The sequence below is a fragment of the Dermacentor andersoni genome, chromosome 11, assembly GCF_023375885.2.
Source record: "Dermacentor andersoni chromosome 11, qqDerAnde1_hic_scaffold, whole genome shotgun sequence".
NCBI lineage: Eukaryota > Metazoa > Arthropoda > Arachnida > Ixodida > Ixodidae > Dermacentor > Dermacentor andersoni.
Window position 1 is genome coordinate 112956573 of NC_092824.1, and position 16703 is coordinate 112973275.

The 16703-nt window shown below is 44.3% G+C and overlaps 1 protein-coding gene across 1 annotated transcript; it reads right to left on the minus strand.

The window, feature by feature from the left end:
- Positions 1-1166: 1166 nt before the first annotated feature.
- Positions 1167-13201, minus strand: LOC126539506 (lysosomal Pro-X carboxypeptidase). Its single transcript, XM_050186376.3, has 9 exons — positions 12910-13201; positions 9650-9787; positions 9405-9506; positions 8369-8550; positions 7422-7579; positions 6718-6887; positions 5209-5370; positions 2401-2588; positions 1167-1428 (listed from the first exon to the last, which is right to left on the minus strand). The coding sequence occupies exons 1-9, from the start codon at positions 13006-13008 to the stop codon at positions 1227-1229; spliced, it is 1401 nt and encodes a 466-aa protein (XP_050042333.1). The 5' UTR covers positions 13009-13201; the 3' UTR covers positions 1167-1226.
- Between the last annotated feature and the right edge of the window lie 3502 nt (positions 13202-16703).

Consider the following 16703-nt stretch of genomic DNA (forward strand, 5'->3'; position numbering starts at 1 on the left):
CGATGAGTAATGTAAAACAGCCGACGCGCTTTACCCGTAGATAAGATTTTTGACGATTGCCGACTCTGCTACAAATCTCTGTCAAATTCTTTGCCTCAATATATCGCGAAATAAAAACACGTATAGAGCTGCGCTCATTTCGACATAGGAAGTATCCTAATCGTCGGTGAATGTTGTTCTTTCTTTATTGCACCAAAAGTGTAACAGCACCCTTAAGAGACGCTGAACAGAAACAAGTCACGTTTCACCTAAATGAACGCTCCTTTAAATCTAGCTTAAACTTCTTAGGAAGACGGCTGATCATGAGCGGGAATAATTGAGGTTAACCATCTTTTGTACACAGCGCCTAAAGCGTGTCGCTGTAGCGTCATAGTAGCTCACGGTATTTTCGCGTCTTCGGTGGCTTTCCTAAAGACCATCGAATATTAACAGGTTGTGCATTTCGTAGTTCATTACTCTGCAATCGGTAGTGTAATCATTTTGGGTTGGTATTGTTGATGACGATGATGGTAGTAATGATGATGATGATGATGACGACGAAAAACATCTGCCAAACTCGGAGTAGACGTTCCCAAAATAAATTAGGCGAAGCAAGCGCTTTCTACCTCTCCAACTGATCACCAGGTTCTCTTCTTCGTGTATTACGTCATAGGTAAAATTGAGTGGTAAATTTAAAGTAGCGTCTCTGGGCCGTCTTTTGTTTCTCGCGTAATTTCTGACTTGCCAATTTTCGCTTCCAATAGGATTAATTTATTCACGATTGTAGTGCAATATGTTAACCAAGGTTAATTTAATATGCTTCTTATGTGCACCGGCATGTACGCACCGTCGTCACATTTCGTCCGCGAAGCTGATAATCCTGTGCATAATTGGACCAGCGCATTAAGAGAAGAACTGCGCCAACATGCAGGAAAGCCAACATAAATACCTTCCATTTGCCTTCAACTTTCGGGTTCATTTACCCGTCTCTCGTATCTTTAGGAAAAATGATGTTCCTTTACGCAAACTGAGAACTGGAGGGACGCCTGAGTAAATGCAGGAGTCGAAAATGAGAGCTCTAGGTCGTGTTCATCTCATTTCTATGTACTTTCCTTAACTCGCTGTTGTATCAAATAGCATGCCAGACGGCGTCAAGTTTTGTGTCAGACAAAAGCGTCCGAGATGACAGGGCATCGAATGAAGCCGTGTATTTCGAATGGACGACAATGGGCTATCAGATGGGCACATCAGTGGCCGTAGGCCTCCTTCATCCACTTGACGATGTATTCCGCCTCGATCTTCCTCGCATTGACGACGGATTCCGGGTCGGCTGGGTTCGACCCACGCAAGTCTAGGTGGTGGGCAGCTCCTTCCATATATATCGCAATCACGCTGTCCGAGATGGTGTTGAGAACCCCGCCCGCTGACCACGGGTCCAAGTCTCCGTTACTGCGTATGACATAGTAAGAATAGACGCAATGATCAACAAAAGTGAAAATGTGATATCCATTAACGAGTTTCTTTTGGCTATAAAAACTTGTGGGAGTCACAAACGATTTCAGGCATTAACTGGTCTTGGGTGTCATTGGTGTGCATGTTAAACAAAGTTCACAGAGGAAGCATTATGTAGTAGTGGTATAGCAACCTGTAGTTTGTGGAGGCTTTGCCGGACAGATAGTAAGCATAGTACTCACAGAGTCAGAATTATTGACCTTATGCATGGGATGCATACACAATGCAGTAGATGATCGGTCTTTTGTTGACACCTACTTCATCCGCGCTTCCATCTACTATCAGCAGCATTAATTTTGTCGGGAAAGCGCAAATCTACTGAATTAACTGATCCGAATGCAGGAATCGACTTGTTACCCTTAAGTATATAATACTCGCCGTATGGGTATTTGTGGAATTAAACAGCCAAGAAGAAGGCGCCATCGATGCTGGATGAAACAGAATTTACCAACTCCAGGTTTCACTAACCATACTCTCCCTTAGTGTCTTTTGGCTATTAATAGTAACGTTGTTCATTTGGAATCAGGGCTACACCACTAACATACTACGTGTCACTATTTTATTCCATCGTGCAGGAGTCTCTCATTCTCCACTAACTACTTGCCTCGTAGCACTAAATTCTGTTGTCCACAATACATGTGATTGTTGTCTAGGATATTTCCAAAATAATGTCACCTTAACGCAGGCAGTTTCAATGCTCGTTCAAGTCACTGTGCACCGAGTTTATCGGGCGCAGTCGATGCTCAGAACACGGTTGATTACAGGAGGACCGAAATGACGCGCGAAAGTGTGCTGAAAAATGAATACGGCAGCGCAAGTTCTTGGTTAAGTTATAGCTGCATGAACGTTCAGAAATGCCCATGTCACAAGGATATTACAGTTCGTTACTTAAATGGCGACACTGCCAACCTGAAGATGATGTTGGACGCCGCTGAAATATTCCTGCCGCCAAACATGAGCTCAGCCTTGTACACGTCGGGCGTGACGTGGAAGTCTTTCTCGCACTTTTTCCGGTACTCGTTCAGGTCCCAGTCGTTCTTGTAGAACATGTCGTTGACGCCGTCACTGCACATGGGCATCACCATCTCGTTGCAGGACTGAAAACAGAAGCGAGCAAGGAAAACAGCGTTCGCTTTCTTAGTATACTTTTCGCACCACACAAATTTAAAGATGCCAGTGTGGTTGTTTAAGGAAAACTGTGTCCTGCCTCGAGTCTTTTTCGTGCAGCGGCCGTGCTTTACTTAGTTAGACCTGCTTACGTAAAGGCGATGTTAGCGTGAGGGTGGTGTTCTTTGTATTTTGTCTAATTAATTCAGTGTGTAGAACAAGCGTCACGATCATTTCTGCATTCATTTTGGTGGGTCAGCAATAAAAACAACGAAGTAGCGAAAGAATAGAGAGATATATTTAGTCAAAGAAACGTAGAGAGGTCGGCCTGAGCTAATTTGCTAAAGCGCGTTTTCTTTCCTTTACGCCTTAACTTAGTCATCAAGTCCTAGCCACTGACTTCTTAAGGTTATTGTACCTTAAAAGCCAACTTCAACAAAGTTTTGAACCACGTAGCAGGCTTAGTTCCAGGTAATATAAATACACAGCAGCCTTCGAGAAAACTTTTACGTATGAGCAGCCTTCGAGAAAGCTTTTACGTATGAAATATGAGTGGATTGCTGGCGATAATGGGCCAAAAATACACGTTTTGCATAACGAGACTGAAAAAAAACGCCATTAGCACTGGCCGGAAGTGACGCATGACCCAGTAGATTGAGAATCCACTGCGTCTCCTTGACATGACCACCGAGATCAGGCACCGATCGCGGATGTTCGCGGCTCTATGCGAACATCTCAGAGGCAACGTGCTGGGACTTGCATCTCATTAGCCAGCCACAAAGTGCTCGCGTCTTTCGCTGAGGTGCAACTTAAAGGCTGCTAATAAGAACATTAGACAATTATCAGATCTTCAGCATTGCCGCGATTTCTTCAATATTATAAGCTACTCATTTATACAGTAAGGCTGAAACTTGGGCTAGTTGGTTGAAAAGCATATTAAAACGGCGGTGCGAACGAGACAGGCAACATAGAGGAGAAGCACCGCAAAACACGGCGATGAACTATCAGCTAATCTATTCTGTGATGAAGCTGACTTTTCACTATCATATATTATTTATTTCATCATAGAGTATTCGTCATCAGTTCATATGCTTACCTGCTCATCAGAGACTGCATCGCGGCTTCGTGTGTGTGTATGTCCGTGACTATGCATTCGTGTAGTGTACAAATTCACTGGGGTGTCACTTCCCTTCGCCTTTTATATCTATATCACCGTCTGTGTACAGGACTCTATGCTGTGGATTTTAGGCCTAAAACGTTGTTTCTTTTCCCTCATATATATATAAATATATATATATATATATATATATATATATTATACAGGGAGTTTCTTTAGCTGCACCAAATGTTTAAATATTACCCGTGGCAAATAACCTAATCCCAACCCTTAATCTAAATTACCCGATCAGGCGGTCATTACTTCTACGAGAAATCTAAATCCTTAACTAGATAATTAATATAAATACGTTAATTAAACGTTTACTTATTTGCTTTTACGCCACGTATTTCAGTCTACCAATTGTAGCTAATGAGTTTGCAAGGCATATTGACTTGGAATGAATTCTGACGATGGACACTGGATTCGAGATATGTGCCGTCAGAATTGCGGCAAAAATTCACTTGCTCCACTTACTTTATAAAGAAAACGGCTGTTTTATAGATTGTAGCATGAAATTAACTGGAATGCCGACGCATTTCATCGGACATGTTGAAAATTAATATCTCGAAACTGGTGGAGCCCTGAGAATTCATTCCAAGTGGATATGCCTTGCGACCTCAGCGGCTATGATTCCTAGTTCTGCCGTAAATAATTCAAACTATATTTAGCGTAATTATGTTAATTATTCAATTAGGAATTTTCATTTCTTCTAGAAGTAATGCCCCCCTCGTTGAGGAAATTTATATCGAAGGTTAGAATTATATGAACTGCCACAGGCAATTTTTAAAAGTGTGGTGAAACTAAAGAGCACCCATCAAAATACATATATATATATATATATATATATATATATATATATATATATATATATATATATATATATATATATATATATATATATATATACGAATAAAGCAAATCTTTATTGGAGAGGAGACAATGAAAATGCTCGCCTAGCACAACATTGAGCCGTTGAAGGTGTACCCCTAAATTCAGTGAGGCATCAGTATTCAAACAGGATAAAGATCAGTTAACGAGAGAGCTGATTTTTTTTTTTCTAAAGGTAAAAGAAGGATATGTCTATTACCATCAATCACGCTTTTCGACTACGAGTGCGATGTCCTCCGAGACACGAGGCAACACCGTCTTTTTTTTTCTTTTTGTCACGTTTGCTCGTTTTTTTTTTCTGTCATACTTCAACGCATGCTTGATTCTAACCTTAGGTGCACTTATATTTTTCATTTCTTTCAATAAAGATTAGTTGCAACTTCACCGCCGTGTTTTGTGGTCCTTCTCATCCGCGTCGTGTTTGATTTGCGCCAGTGTAAACTTATACGATCAATTTAGCCAACGTGAAATGTGGTTGCAGTTGGCTTTTCAATGTAATTGCTTACGTCATTGCACTCATTTAGTGAAGCTACGTGAGACACGCAAAATTTGAAACAGCTCACCTGAAAGTTCCAGCCATCCGCGTCCAAAGTTCCCGAACCCTTGGAGAGGTCGTTACATTGTGTCTGCCCCGTGTAATTTTGAAAGACGCTTATTGCCTGGTATATACCGTCCAACAGTGTGTCGTCGTTATCAAACGTCTTGTTCAAGAACTTGCAGGCCTCCTGCAATTATCGAAAACATCATATTTGCCATTGTCGTTAACGCTTAGTCTCAAAATATAATTTGGCAAAATTAGTACCTGTGCTTTCTTTTACTGTTTATTCTACTGCAAGCAATGAAATGTTCGCTCTAATTACTTGCAACGATCCGTGTCTAAGCAGAGTGTCGCTGTAGATGGTTTAAATATTCCGGGACTCTTTACTTTGATGCCCTTGCTTAGGCAGTCGCGAACCAACTTGTCTAAAATTTGTTTGCCTCTAACAGAGTATTCTTCCGGGCCAGTTGATGCATTTTGGTTGGTTGGGCCAGATGAGCATCACGCCGGGAACAACATAATGAAAACAACTACCCCCACCACTGGGTAACAATAAAGTTCAGTTGTTAGTCTGCGCTGTTCTCGTTTTCATTGAAATTTTGCCGTTAGTCAGCCGTATAGTTGTTTTATTCACGTCGTCAATGTGTAACGTTATGCTGACTAAAACAGTACTTCCAGGAGTAAAACCAACAGTAGAAATATAACGATACTTTATTAACACGCAGGTAATCAGGCCCGACCTATAGAGCCACCAATGACTGGACCGTCAATTCTTGACCGACAGGTAAGCCGTTACCGAGCACGAACGATGCCTTCAGCACTTCCCCCAGCCCCTCGGAAAATGTTAACAAGCAGGAATTGAAGGTACAAAGATTGAAACAGGATTGTTAGCGTATTGCGCGTCTCGGTTTACTGGCGTAACAAGTAGTGCGCGACTGCTACCAGCAGTAGCTTTCGGTTTAGCAAATGTTCTAAACTTCGAGTGCTATATCAATAACTGCAAATTATCGTTAACGTTCACAAGCTATAAAGAAAACCCATGCGGGTTTCTCCAAACGAAAGCTTCACAGTTAGTGAAAAAATTCGTCCTGGTTCATTGACCGAAGCCGGGACCACCGCTTTCCCGTGACGGTCGCTCTACCGTCAAAGCTAACTGGGAGGCTATGGCAGATTGCCGGGCGACGCTGAATTGATCGACAACTCGACGTGTAAAAGCACTGAATATGGCAAATCGGTTCTGTGGAAGCCCGCAAGGTGGAGGAAATTTCAGGAAAGGGAAGAACTGGCACCCACCTAAACAACCACCTGTTACGAAACTACAAAGGGAACCCATGCGGGATTCTCCTAAAGAAAGCTTCGTGCTACAGCCATCCCCCTGGACTGCAGCATCTGCTATACCCTGGTAGTTGCCTATCTTTTCTTTAAATAAATTTACTCTACCTTACGGGCATTCGCGAAACTGATCTTCCATGTTTATAACTAAAGCATACCTACCGCAAATCCTTTGAACCAATACACAAACCCGCTGACTCACCCTGACTGGGTGACCGGGTACTGGGGCCAGAAAGCTGTTGTCGTACGGGTAGTTAACCATGGCAAGGTTCGCGTACAGATCAGTCATCCAGTCCCGCAGACTCGTGAAGTTTCTTGGCGTGTAGTTGCCGCAAATGTGGAAGCGTTCGTCGATGGCTTGAGCACCTTCCGCTGTTCGTTGGAGGAAGAAAAGGATACGAAATGTAAATCGTTGGATGTTTCTGTCTCGTGAGCGCATGGCGAATCGAAGTAGCACACAAGGCCATTTCGGCATGGTCATAAAGCAATTTTCGACTACGTCGGTTATTAGAGTTCCGTAATGCTCTGTCCTATAGGCTAAGCAGGAGACCGTAAGTTTCAGTAGAGTGTTCTTGAATTGCGAGCGTAAAAAGCGCGTAATGATTATACGCAGTGTAGAAACATGCCATTACTGGGATTTTTAAGATTTTCGTACACCGGGAGTCTTCTGATACACTAAATGCATTGAAAATATCTGGTTATCCGAAACACAAGTTTACAGGGGCGTGCTTCGTTTTCAGCAGAATTGTAGTGGCTGCAAAAGTGCATTTTCAGCCACCAGACGTCGCCAGTATTCGAAGAGCTCTGGGCCTTCTGAAGAGTTTTTGCCCTTATGTAATTGTGTTGGAGAGGGTACTTCTTTTTATCTCTCTGCAAAATAACTATTTGTTTACTATCAATGGTCACCTGTAGAAGACATGTTTTTGATGACGTCCCATGACTTTCTGATGGCCTCAACGCACAGCTCAGATTCCTTCCTGAAAGCTTTTGTGACGACAGCGTTCAGGGCGCCGCAGGGGGTGATGCCTTGGAACTGCAGAATTGGAGCGCTGGCTGCCAGTGCTCTGTAGAAAGAAAAAAAATGTAGTGGGCGTTATGAGCTGAATGCGACACACAATGAGACATGCACTAATGAGTTATTTATCTGATGACCGAACCCCGTAACCCTTATTATTGTATTGTGTATCTTGTTTTTTTTTTCTTCTAATCTTTGCTTTTCGTTGAACAGCTTGGCTAACGCAAGCCGGGACACACGGTACAATAAACATTTTGTCAGCACTCAGCTACGGGGACAGAGAGAGGACGCTAACAAATGCGCACGAAATGAGAGAGCGTAACTAGCAATGGAATGAGAACTGATGGGTGCAGAGGGCAAGAAGATAAACGTCGCCGTAACAATTGCAGATTGAATGCGAGTATACGATTTTGTCGTTGAGACGAACTCTCGTCCCCTCAAAAACCATTTCCGTTCTCGTACGTGCTTCGATTCTTCCAAATTGAATTGTAGTATTTAACTTCCCCAAACTGCACAGCGGATTATGAGGGATGCCGTCGTGGAGGGCTCCAAATTGCGGCCACCGGTGTTTTTCTTTTCTTCTTTTTTTTTTATCGTGCGCCTAACTCTAAGCACAGAAGCATTTTTTTTTCTTTTCCTTTCTTTTTCATCTCGCTCCCATCGAAATGTGGCTACCGTGGCCTGTATTTGAACCCGTGACCTCGTCGTATTCGGCAGCAAAGAATGGCTTTTACAAATAAATATCGCTAGTCGTCGATGTGTGGAAAACGGCGCCTGTCGACTCAAGTTGTTGACGCTTACTCCACGCCAAACGTCAGAAAAGTGTTTATACACTCACGCCACGGTCACGTGCGGGTACTTCATTCGGAACCAGGCAGCCAGCATGCCACCGTAAGAACCTCCGAACGAAACCACTGGGCTGTCTCCGGCTCCGGGCAACGTTTCACGTATGTGCCGCAGCAAATCCGCGTAGTCGGCCAACGCCTGCTCCACTGTGAGATAGCCAAGATGGGCCGGACTCTGCAAAAGTAAAGCAGCACTTTACAACTGAAGGATGCACCGCCTTGATGTTACCGAACAATCATTCGCAAGGTGTGTGTCAATCCGAGCAAACTGATACGTCAAAGACAGCGAAGCTTTGTAAGCGACTTCTCGCACTATCCGGAAGTGTTTCAAGCGTCTGCTTGTTCGCGGTTCGCGGTTGGTCACGAACGTCCTGGTCAAAAATGCCGCCGGGCCGTGAGAGTATGAAAATGAATAAATAAATAAATAAAATATCAACGCTAGTGCTTCAATAAGCTTCAAATTAATTTCGACCATCCCGCGTTCCTTAATGTGCACCCAGAAACTGAGTATAGGCGAGCGTTTGTGCGTTCTACCTGCCCCCCCTCCCCACCCTCCCTCATCAGAATGCTGCCGCCACAAAAGGGAATCGCACCAGAAAGGGATCTCAAACGCTCGACAAAAGAATGCATGGCCACTGAGCCACCGCGGTCACTTATATCGGTAACTATTTATTTCAAACAACAGCATAATACACTATAACGGTGATGCAGCCTCAAACAGCGACAGCCTCCGCGCGCGTTGGGAGTCTGCGTTGCTCAGCTCGGACCTGCAGCACTCTGGGCCGTCCAGCGAGCCGAGGAGCCGCCAAGGGCCAACAACTCTTGGCCGAAACCTATATGCGGGGTCCAGGCCCACCCCGCCAAATCGCAGGACACTCAATGAATTTATTAGAATTAATTAATTAATTAATTAATAACATAAGATACGTTCACTTAATAAAAGAAAGGCCGGCACGACACTGAAGCCCAGGCTGCTGGCATCCAGATCGCGGTGAAAGGGTCGCGGTAAACTTTGGAAAAATGCCGTACCTCGAACGAGCGTGCTCCGTACGGCATCGATTTACCGTAGTACCGGTGCTCGGCAAAAATCAGCAGTGCTTTTAACTCCTCAGCCCACTCCCACATCAGCCCCTGGAAGAAAAATAAAATATGGCAGTATAAGCATGGACCCTTATTTTGTTTCGGTACGGCACACTTCCATTTCCGCCGCACAGCAACGCAAATTGGAGCGAATGCAGCGGATCTACATGCGCTTTGTCCCTTTTGAAACTTACGGTGTTGTTCGCGAACGTCGTGATGCTGCCTTCGTTTCCCGTGTAGAAAAATATGGGCCCTCCCTTGAGCCAGTACTGGTCGGCAAACAGGTAGCGCATCTTGTAGGTGTCATTGTTGGCGTAACCGAAGTGGTCCACCTGAAAATAGAACGCACGTGACGTTTGCAATCTTGTACAAGTAGAGCAGCTGAAATGAACAAGACCATTCCGAGCAGATCACGCTGTATTCCTTCACGTTTGCTTGCAGATTGTACAAACTGACTTATACTTTCTCACAAGCTTACTCCTGTACAATGCAACTTTATTAGACATAAATTGACATTATGCGCCAAATAGCCTAACCTAACAGAGATGTAATGACATTCCGCAACTTGAATTGCGCGTAAAAACAAATTACGGCTCGAATTTATTTCCCAACTACTCAATAACAATATAACGCTCGACCCCTCAATGTACATAAATTCGCAGTTAACGAGACCAACTCGTCACCGTCATCAAGATGCTTTAACCCCCTATTTTGCCCGAACTAACACATTTAAATGCTCTTTCTTCCCCGCGCAGAGTTGCTGACTGGGACTGCTTAGGTCAATCGCTTAATTAGATAACTTTGTGACAATTGTATTCACACATATGAAAATTATGTGCGTGTGTGCACATGTTTTGTGCACTGCACTCTCTCATTTATTTTTACCTCGCTGCATGGACCTCGAGTCAGCATTGTGTATTATATGAATGAATGAATGAATGAATGAATGATTTGCTTTTCCTCTGTCCGTCTCATGTGGTTGCATGCTGCAGAGCATTTTGTAACTCAGTAGTATGTGTTACTGCGCTAGTCGGTTCATACTGACCAGTTTCGGACCATAAGATCTATGGCCAATTAGGGCAAAATGAAAAAAAAAAGGAAATGGGGGGGGGGGGGGGACAAGGTAAGCGCTTTCGTGTTTTTTCTTCGCTAGATATCGCTTTTCTTTCCGTCGAAAACACTTTAACAATGAAGGTAGCCGCGTATGATGCCTGGATACGTGCCTTCTTTCCACGCGACATTTTCCAACTTCAGAAAATGGTTTTCTTTTTCTTAAACACCCTGCGTAGCTTCCCGCTAGAGACACATTACCTTCAGCGTGTGGCCGACAAGTACTATCATGATAAACGCAATAACTTAGAGGGAAGGGGGTTCTGCGTGGGGAGACGGGGGTGGGGTGGTGAAAGAAGAACCACGGGATATATTTTCGGATGGTCACTTTCGGTGATGTAACTTTCAGTACACGCTTATTGGTTGGTTGAGCAAAATCGGATGAGTTGATTAGCTGATTGAGCACTATACGTCACGCGAAAGCGACAGTATCGCCGCAATAATCGTCCGAGAATACGTCCCCAGGCACGTGAAGGGGCACTCCCGGTATTTCAAGTGGCGATATATTCGAACTTTATTGAAACGTACGCTATTCTGTACGTTGCTTGCGTGATTCCAATGAATGTATGCACTGTTGGCTTCACTTTGCTGAGTGCTTGTACCCTCTACATTACGAGGGCGGTGAGCCATTGCATTTTTTACTTGCTTATAGGGGTATGAGCCACGTGGTTTGAACTTGAATCAAGTTTAAACCACGTGGAAGAGCAGGTGTTGCTGTGTAGCGATGATGCCTACGATTTACACCGGCAGGTATTGAGGCAGTTTTAACAAGCGCCTTCGTATACACACGCAAGAAAAGATGGAGAACCACACTGCCAGTTCTCGTCTTCCGCGTCTCGGCTCTGCGTATTTCACGCTATATGTAAATACGTCTCCATCCCGAAATACCCACTAACAAGTCCAAGTTCTTCTCTAACCGACTGGTAGTTTCGTGTTCTCGGTAAACGAAAGCCCTCCGTAAGCAGCTCTTCTTTATCGTCGCTATTTGTTCCGTCTTTATCACTACGTGGCTGCGTATGTACATACGCACTTGATTACTCACGATTCGGAAGGCCATAATCGATCCGATAACTTGCTTGAACTGGTTTCCCCTCTCTGTATTCCGTGCTACACGTTTTGTAGATCTCGAATTTAAATCCATTCGCCCTCCCTGTGCGACAATAGCTGGCGCGCTGTGTCGATATCGATAGATGCAATTGAATGCGATGACTCCCAAACGGAACATATGAGCTAAAACAAGAAAAAATCGATAGCAAATTAAAGTGTTTCTCATATTGAACCGATGATGCAGAGGACAAGAAATATGGAAGATACGACGGCACTCTTGTGGAATGAACTCACGAACGGATTACGGACACATGTGTAATTGATAATCATTCCGAAATTATAGGTCTATTTAGTTCCGAAAATTTATTTTTATAATTTTTTTCATCTTTGTCATCTTTAAAGATTGGCAGCACGATAAGGTAACTTTTTTTATGCCGTATTATCTCTAGAACTGTGAACACACCGTCTGAATTTCGAACACTATTTCAGAGGAGGGAGATCAACTGTTTCGTGTGCAATGTTCTTAGAAGTAGTAAGCAGATTCAGGAGTTCGTGTGATGTAAATAATAACTGTCAAAAGCAAGAAAAGAAAACGCAAGAGAAGTCGCTGAGTGACCACGTACATGGCCTCATTTGAAAGCTCTCAAACGTCTATTTTTCAGCTCTTTTATTACAGCGAAGCTTTTACCCTTTCAGTAGTCAGCATTTTTCGTGTACATCCGTAAAAAAAAATTATCATCATCAGCAATGGCTCATACCTCTCTAAGCAAACAAAAAATGCAATGGCTCATCCCCCTCGTAATGTAGAGGCTACAAGCACTCAGCAAAGTGAAGCGAACAGTGCATGCATACATTGGAATCACACAAACAACATACAGACAGCGCAAGTTTCAATAAAGAAGAAGCTAAAAACAAGCATCCGAGCCATCAATAAAGCATTGCACACCACCCTCAGCAGTTGTAGAGGTGGTTTTGCAACAGCTTCGCTGGGCATCCACTTTCACGGGGCCGGAATGGCGTCATTACATTTTATTTTATTTATTTATTTTTTTTTTTTTTTTTTGAGTCGACCTGACGTATAATAACGAACCTTTAAAAAGTGGTCTGCTAAGGAGTTTAGCTTAGCAGAGCAAGTTCATGATTAACTGAAAATAAGTTTTGGCGTCATTGTTTTTTGCTCATTCTTGTGATTATTATAGATACTATGCTGGACCGTAATATTGCGGACGAGGTGCCGTAAATGAATAAACGAATTGGTAACCTGCCCGAACCAAAAAAGTAATCTTCGCCATCTCACCTTTGTCTCGAAGAATCGGACCTCGTAGGTGTAATCCGAAGAAACAGACGCCACGCAGACAGCTGTCGCGAGCAAGACGATCCTCCAGGACGTTTGCATCGTTTACCGTCGTACACGAACACTACTTTGGAACAAGATGCGAGCCAACACGAACCACCAATGCCTCTCTATACAAGAAAAGTGGCCAAACGTTTCCGCCAGAGTGATCCCGAGACGGAAGGAAGGCTGAGCACAGCCTCGGACTCTGGGTGAAGTGAAAGAGTGCCGTGTATCACCTCGCAAGCAGCTTGGCGGCTCAGGAACGGACAACAATGGCCTCTCCACGACGCTGATACGATGCCGTGTCTCTCGTTTCGGCGAGGAAGCGAAAGATTACGGGTCCCGCCTGTACGTTGTCTCTCCCCGCCGTCGCTAAAACTGTGCAGTACTGTCAAAGCGAGAACTTCGCCGCGGCCAATAAGGACAGCAAGCTCGATGTCGCGCTTTTATTGCACCCCGGCGTACACATCTCGAATTGATGTGTATGCACATCGTCTGCTCTATAAGGCACACTAAGCAGGCGACACGCTTCAAACGCTAGAAGCATGACGACAATGTGCTTATAAGAGCAAGAGCTTGAGCTTTGAACATTCCCAAAAATGCAGCGCAAGTGCTGTCGAAGCACGGTGATGTATACTTTATCCAGAGTACTGTCGACCTGCTCTAGACGCCACGCAGCTTTCCCTCGCACTGCATGGCTCAGCGACATATACCACTAGAGTTTGCCATCGGGAGCGACTCGGCTGCATAAGTGCCGCGCCCTGTGAAGCGCAAGCGTTTAATGGAATCATGCCAGATACTCGACGACATCTGACGCTTTCTCCGAACGCTTCCGCGAGACACAATGATTACCGTGGATAGCCAGACTCTTAATGCTTTTTTTGTTTTATTTTTGCATGGGTTGCCGACATACGATCAGGTCGATAGAACAATTTCCAGATCAATCATGGGGGTCCCTGGTCGTTCACATTGCTGCATGCGTAACAATCGTTTTCTTGTTTGCATTGTGAACGGGTCACAGCGACGAGGGACATAAGGAAGCGGATGCTAAGGATGCAGTGAGGGGCGTTCAGCTAATTAAGTGATCACTCAAAACATATAAATCGACTTTTCGGAACCTATATACCACTTGCGCTGGTATATAATAAAGACAAAAGCCTCGGAAGCCAGGGAAAGTACAGCGTATTCGAGTGTGTTTGATTGCCTAATATATAGGAAGAAATTTTGTGCGCTTATAGTCGGACGGGCTTGGCTTGCCCAGTGGCGTATTGTCGTCTGTTCTTCCTTTCACTCAGCTTCTTCCCTACATTTCAAATGTGAGCCAAATTGTAAAATAACCCTTCTCCCCTGCCCTTTACAAGTGATGACCCACGAAACAGACTAAGAGCTAAGGGACCTCCGAAATACGTCTTTAAAAGATAAACAAAACGTATAAAGGAAGTCTGAGCTTAAACTTTATTTAAATGTACACTTCCCGAAAACCTCATGCAGCTGTGCTAACGCCACTTTAGTAGAGGTCTAAAAAACTTCTGGTAACATTCTTAGAACATTATTTGCCCATAATTTCGACATCCATAATCGCAAATAGCTTATATCAGGACCAACGAGAGTAGTCATTCATGCGGTCATAAAAAAAAGAGCACTGGGCCGAAAAAATATGTCTGCCACGGCAGGATGGTACTCACAGCCTTGCGATGCCGAATCATATGCTTTAACCACTACACCATGTCAGTTCTGTTCTATAAATAGAAGAGCGGAAGCATGCCATACAGTCCAGCGCACGTACGTATCTGCGCATGCCATGCCAGCGGGGAGTCTGACGTCGCATGTAGTTGCGGCCATATGCAAAAAAAAAGACAGCTGCCCGGTTTCTCGTAGAAGGACTAAACATTTGACATACAAACGTATTGCGTAGCGAAAACGGGGCATTATAAAGGCCAAGCCACACGTACGCTTGCCGGCGCGCAAGCTCGCGCCCACGCGCCCCGCGCATGCGCAGATGGTGCGGTACAGATCGTACGCGTCGTAGCTCGGCGCAAGCACAGATATCTTCTCGAGACAAATATGACCGATCTGGCTCCCTCAGAAAAATACGAAAGGATGTCTACCTAGGCGAAAATAGTGATCCCAGTGGGCGCAGCGCTGGTGCGCGTCCATGCAGCTTGTTGAGCGCAGCGAACACAAGGCGCGTGGGTGCGAGCTTTCACGCGTACGTGTCGTTTGGCCTTAAGGCGAAAAGCCAAGACTGTTTTGTTGTCATAATTATTGCATGCCCCCTTTTGCGCTACACACTGCGTAATGCAATATATGCTACAGTTCATCAGTCTGTTCAGCTAAGGCTATGTTGCAAGAAGTGTCAGCAAATGAACAGGCTCTGCACATATATATACATGGAGAACGACATAAGAGCTTTGTTCTGTGCATAGACGCATCTGTATTGGAAAACGTAATTTTATTTGCATGCCGTAATAACAGTTCGGTCTTTTTTTTTCACCTCCAAGACGCTATATTCATGCAATTCGCGAATTCTATTTTGCTGAGCACATTTAAACGCATGTGATTAACTCTTTGTGGAGGATTGAGGGCAATGCAGCCTTGTAGAAACGAAATTAAACTTCTTAATTATAAACTTTAAAATGCAATGTACGAGGAAGTTTCATGGTCAAGAAAAATAATGCCTAAATGTGGTCTTCGCTATAGACATTCTGAAAACGTTTTCAAAGACCTATTGCCACAAATGTTTATTCAACATTTTGTGCATTCAATGCTTTTTCCGCCACTGGTGATCGCTGGGTTACAATGCACAAGAACAACTGCCTCTTTTAAAAGGTACAAAAAAAAATGTGTCAGCCCACTATCCCGAATGCGCCCACCTGTGGCACAAAAAGTGCCGGCAGCCACGCACTCCGAGTGTCGTGTTTCAAACTTTGAGCACTGCATACAGTTCGTCTGTTGTTTGACCCTAAGCGAGCAAATGCGTTGCAGCCAGCAACTGGCTCAAAACTACGCGGCCAGCTCGACCAGGGAATTCGCCACTCGTCCTCATATTCCTCCTTCAGCGCATTAGCCCTCATGCTCAATCCAACACGCAACCTGGGGGCGTATTCTGCGGCGATCACTTTCGGCGATAGTACCCCCTCGGCGACAGTATAGCGCCATCAGGCGAGCGCTGATTGGCTGTTTGAGCAAAATCGGATGAGCCGATTGAGCCCAACGTCACGCGAAGACGATAGTATCGGCCGAGGCGATCGTCGCAGAATACATTCCTTATTTATGCGGTCCATTTACCCCCTCGTCGTTTGCTGCCTGCATAAGAAAAATAACCCCTTCAATCACGAATTATGATCGACTGTCGATAAATGTACGAAATTTACATAATTTTATGCCAAGGTGCTGCAGTCTCCGTTAAGAGCAAGTCAAGGCGGTAGAATAACTCTTTCTGCATTTTATGATGAGTCACCATAAATACAGAGGGATTAAGCATCTAATTATCGTGCATGATATTCTTATGTCTCTTAATATGGCTCTGTAATTATACGTGTCCTAAAAATTAAATTATGGGGTTTTACGTGCCAAAACCAGATACGTGTCTTCATACAAAAGAACTGAATCACTAGTGTGAATTACCTGCACAAGTTAATTATCGATTGCAAGCTTTACTCGAAAGAAAAATAAATATTCCGCAATTGCTACAGAAGCGCGCCCCACGCCACACCTCCCGCCAAAGACTCTAGTGCCTTCTCCAAAGCAATCTG

Coding starts and splice junctions, on each gene's coding strand:
- LOC126539506 (XM_050186376.3), bottom strand. CDS start 13,008: ATGCAAACGTCCTGGAGGATCGTCTTGCTCGCGACAGCTGTCTGCGTG. Junction 8,551..9,404: donor ACGGAGCACGCTCGTTCGAG/GTACGGCATTTT, acceptor TTACTTTTGCAG/AGTCCGGCCCATCTTGGCTA. Junction 2,589..5,208: donor CGGATGGCTGGAACTTTCAG/GTGAGCTGTTTC, acceptor TTCTGTTTTCAG/TCCTGCAACGAGATGGTGAT.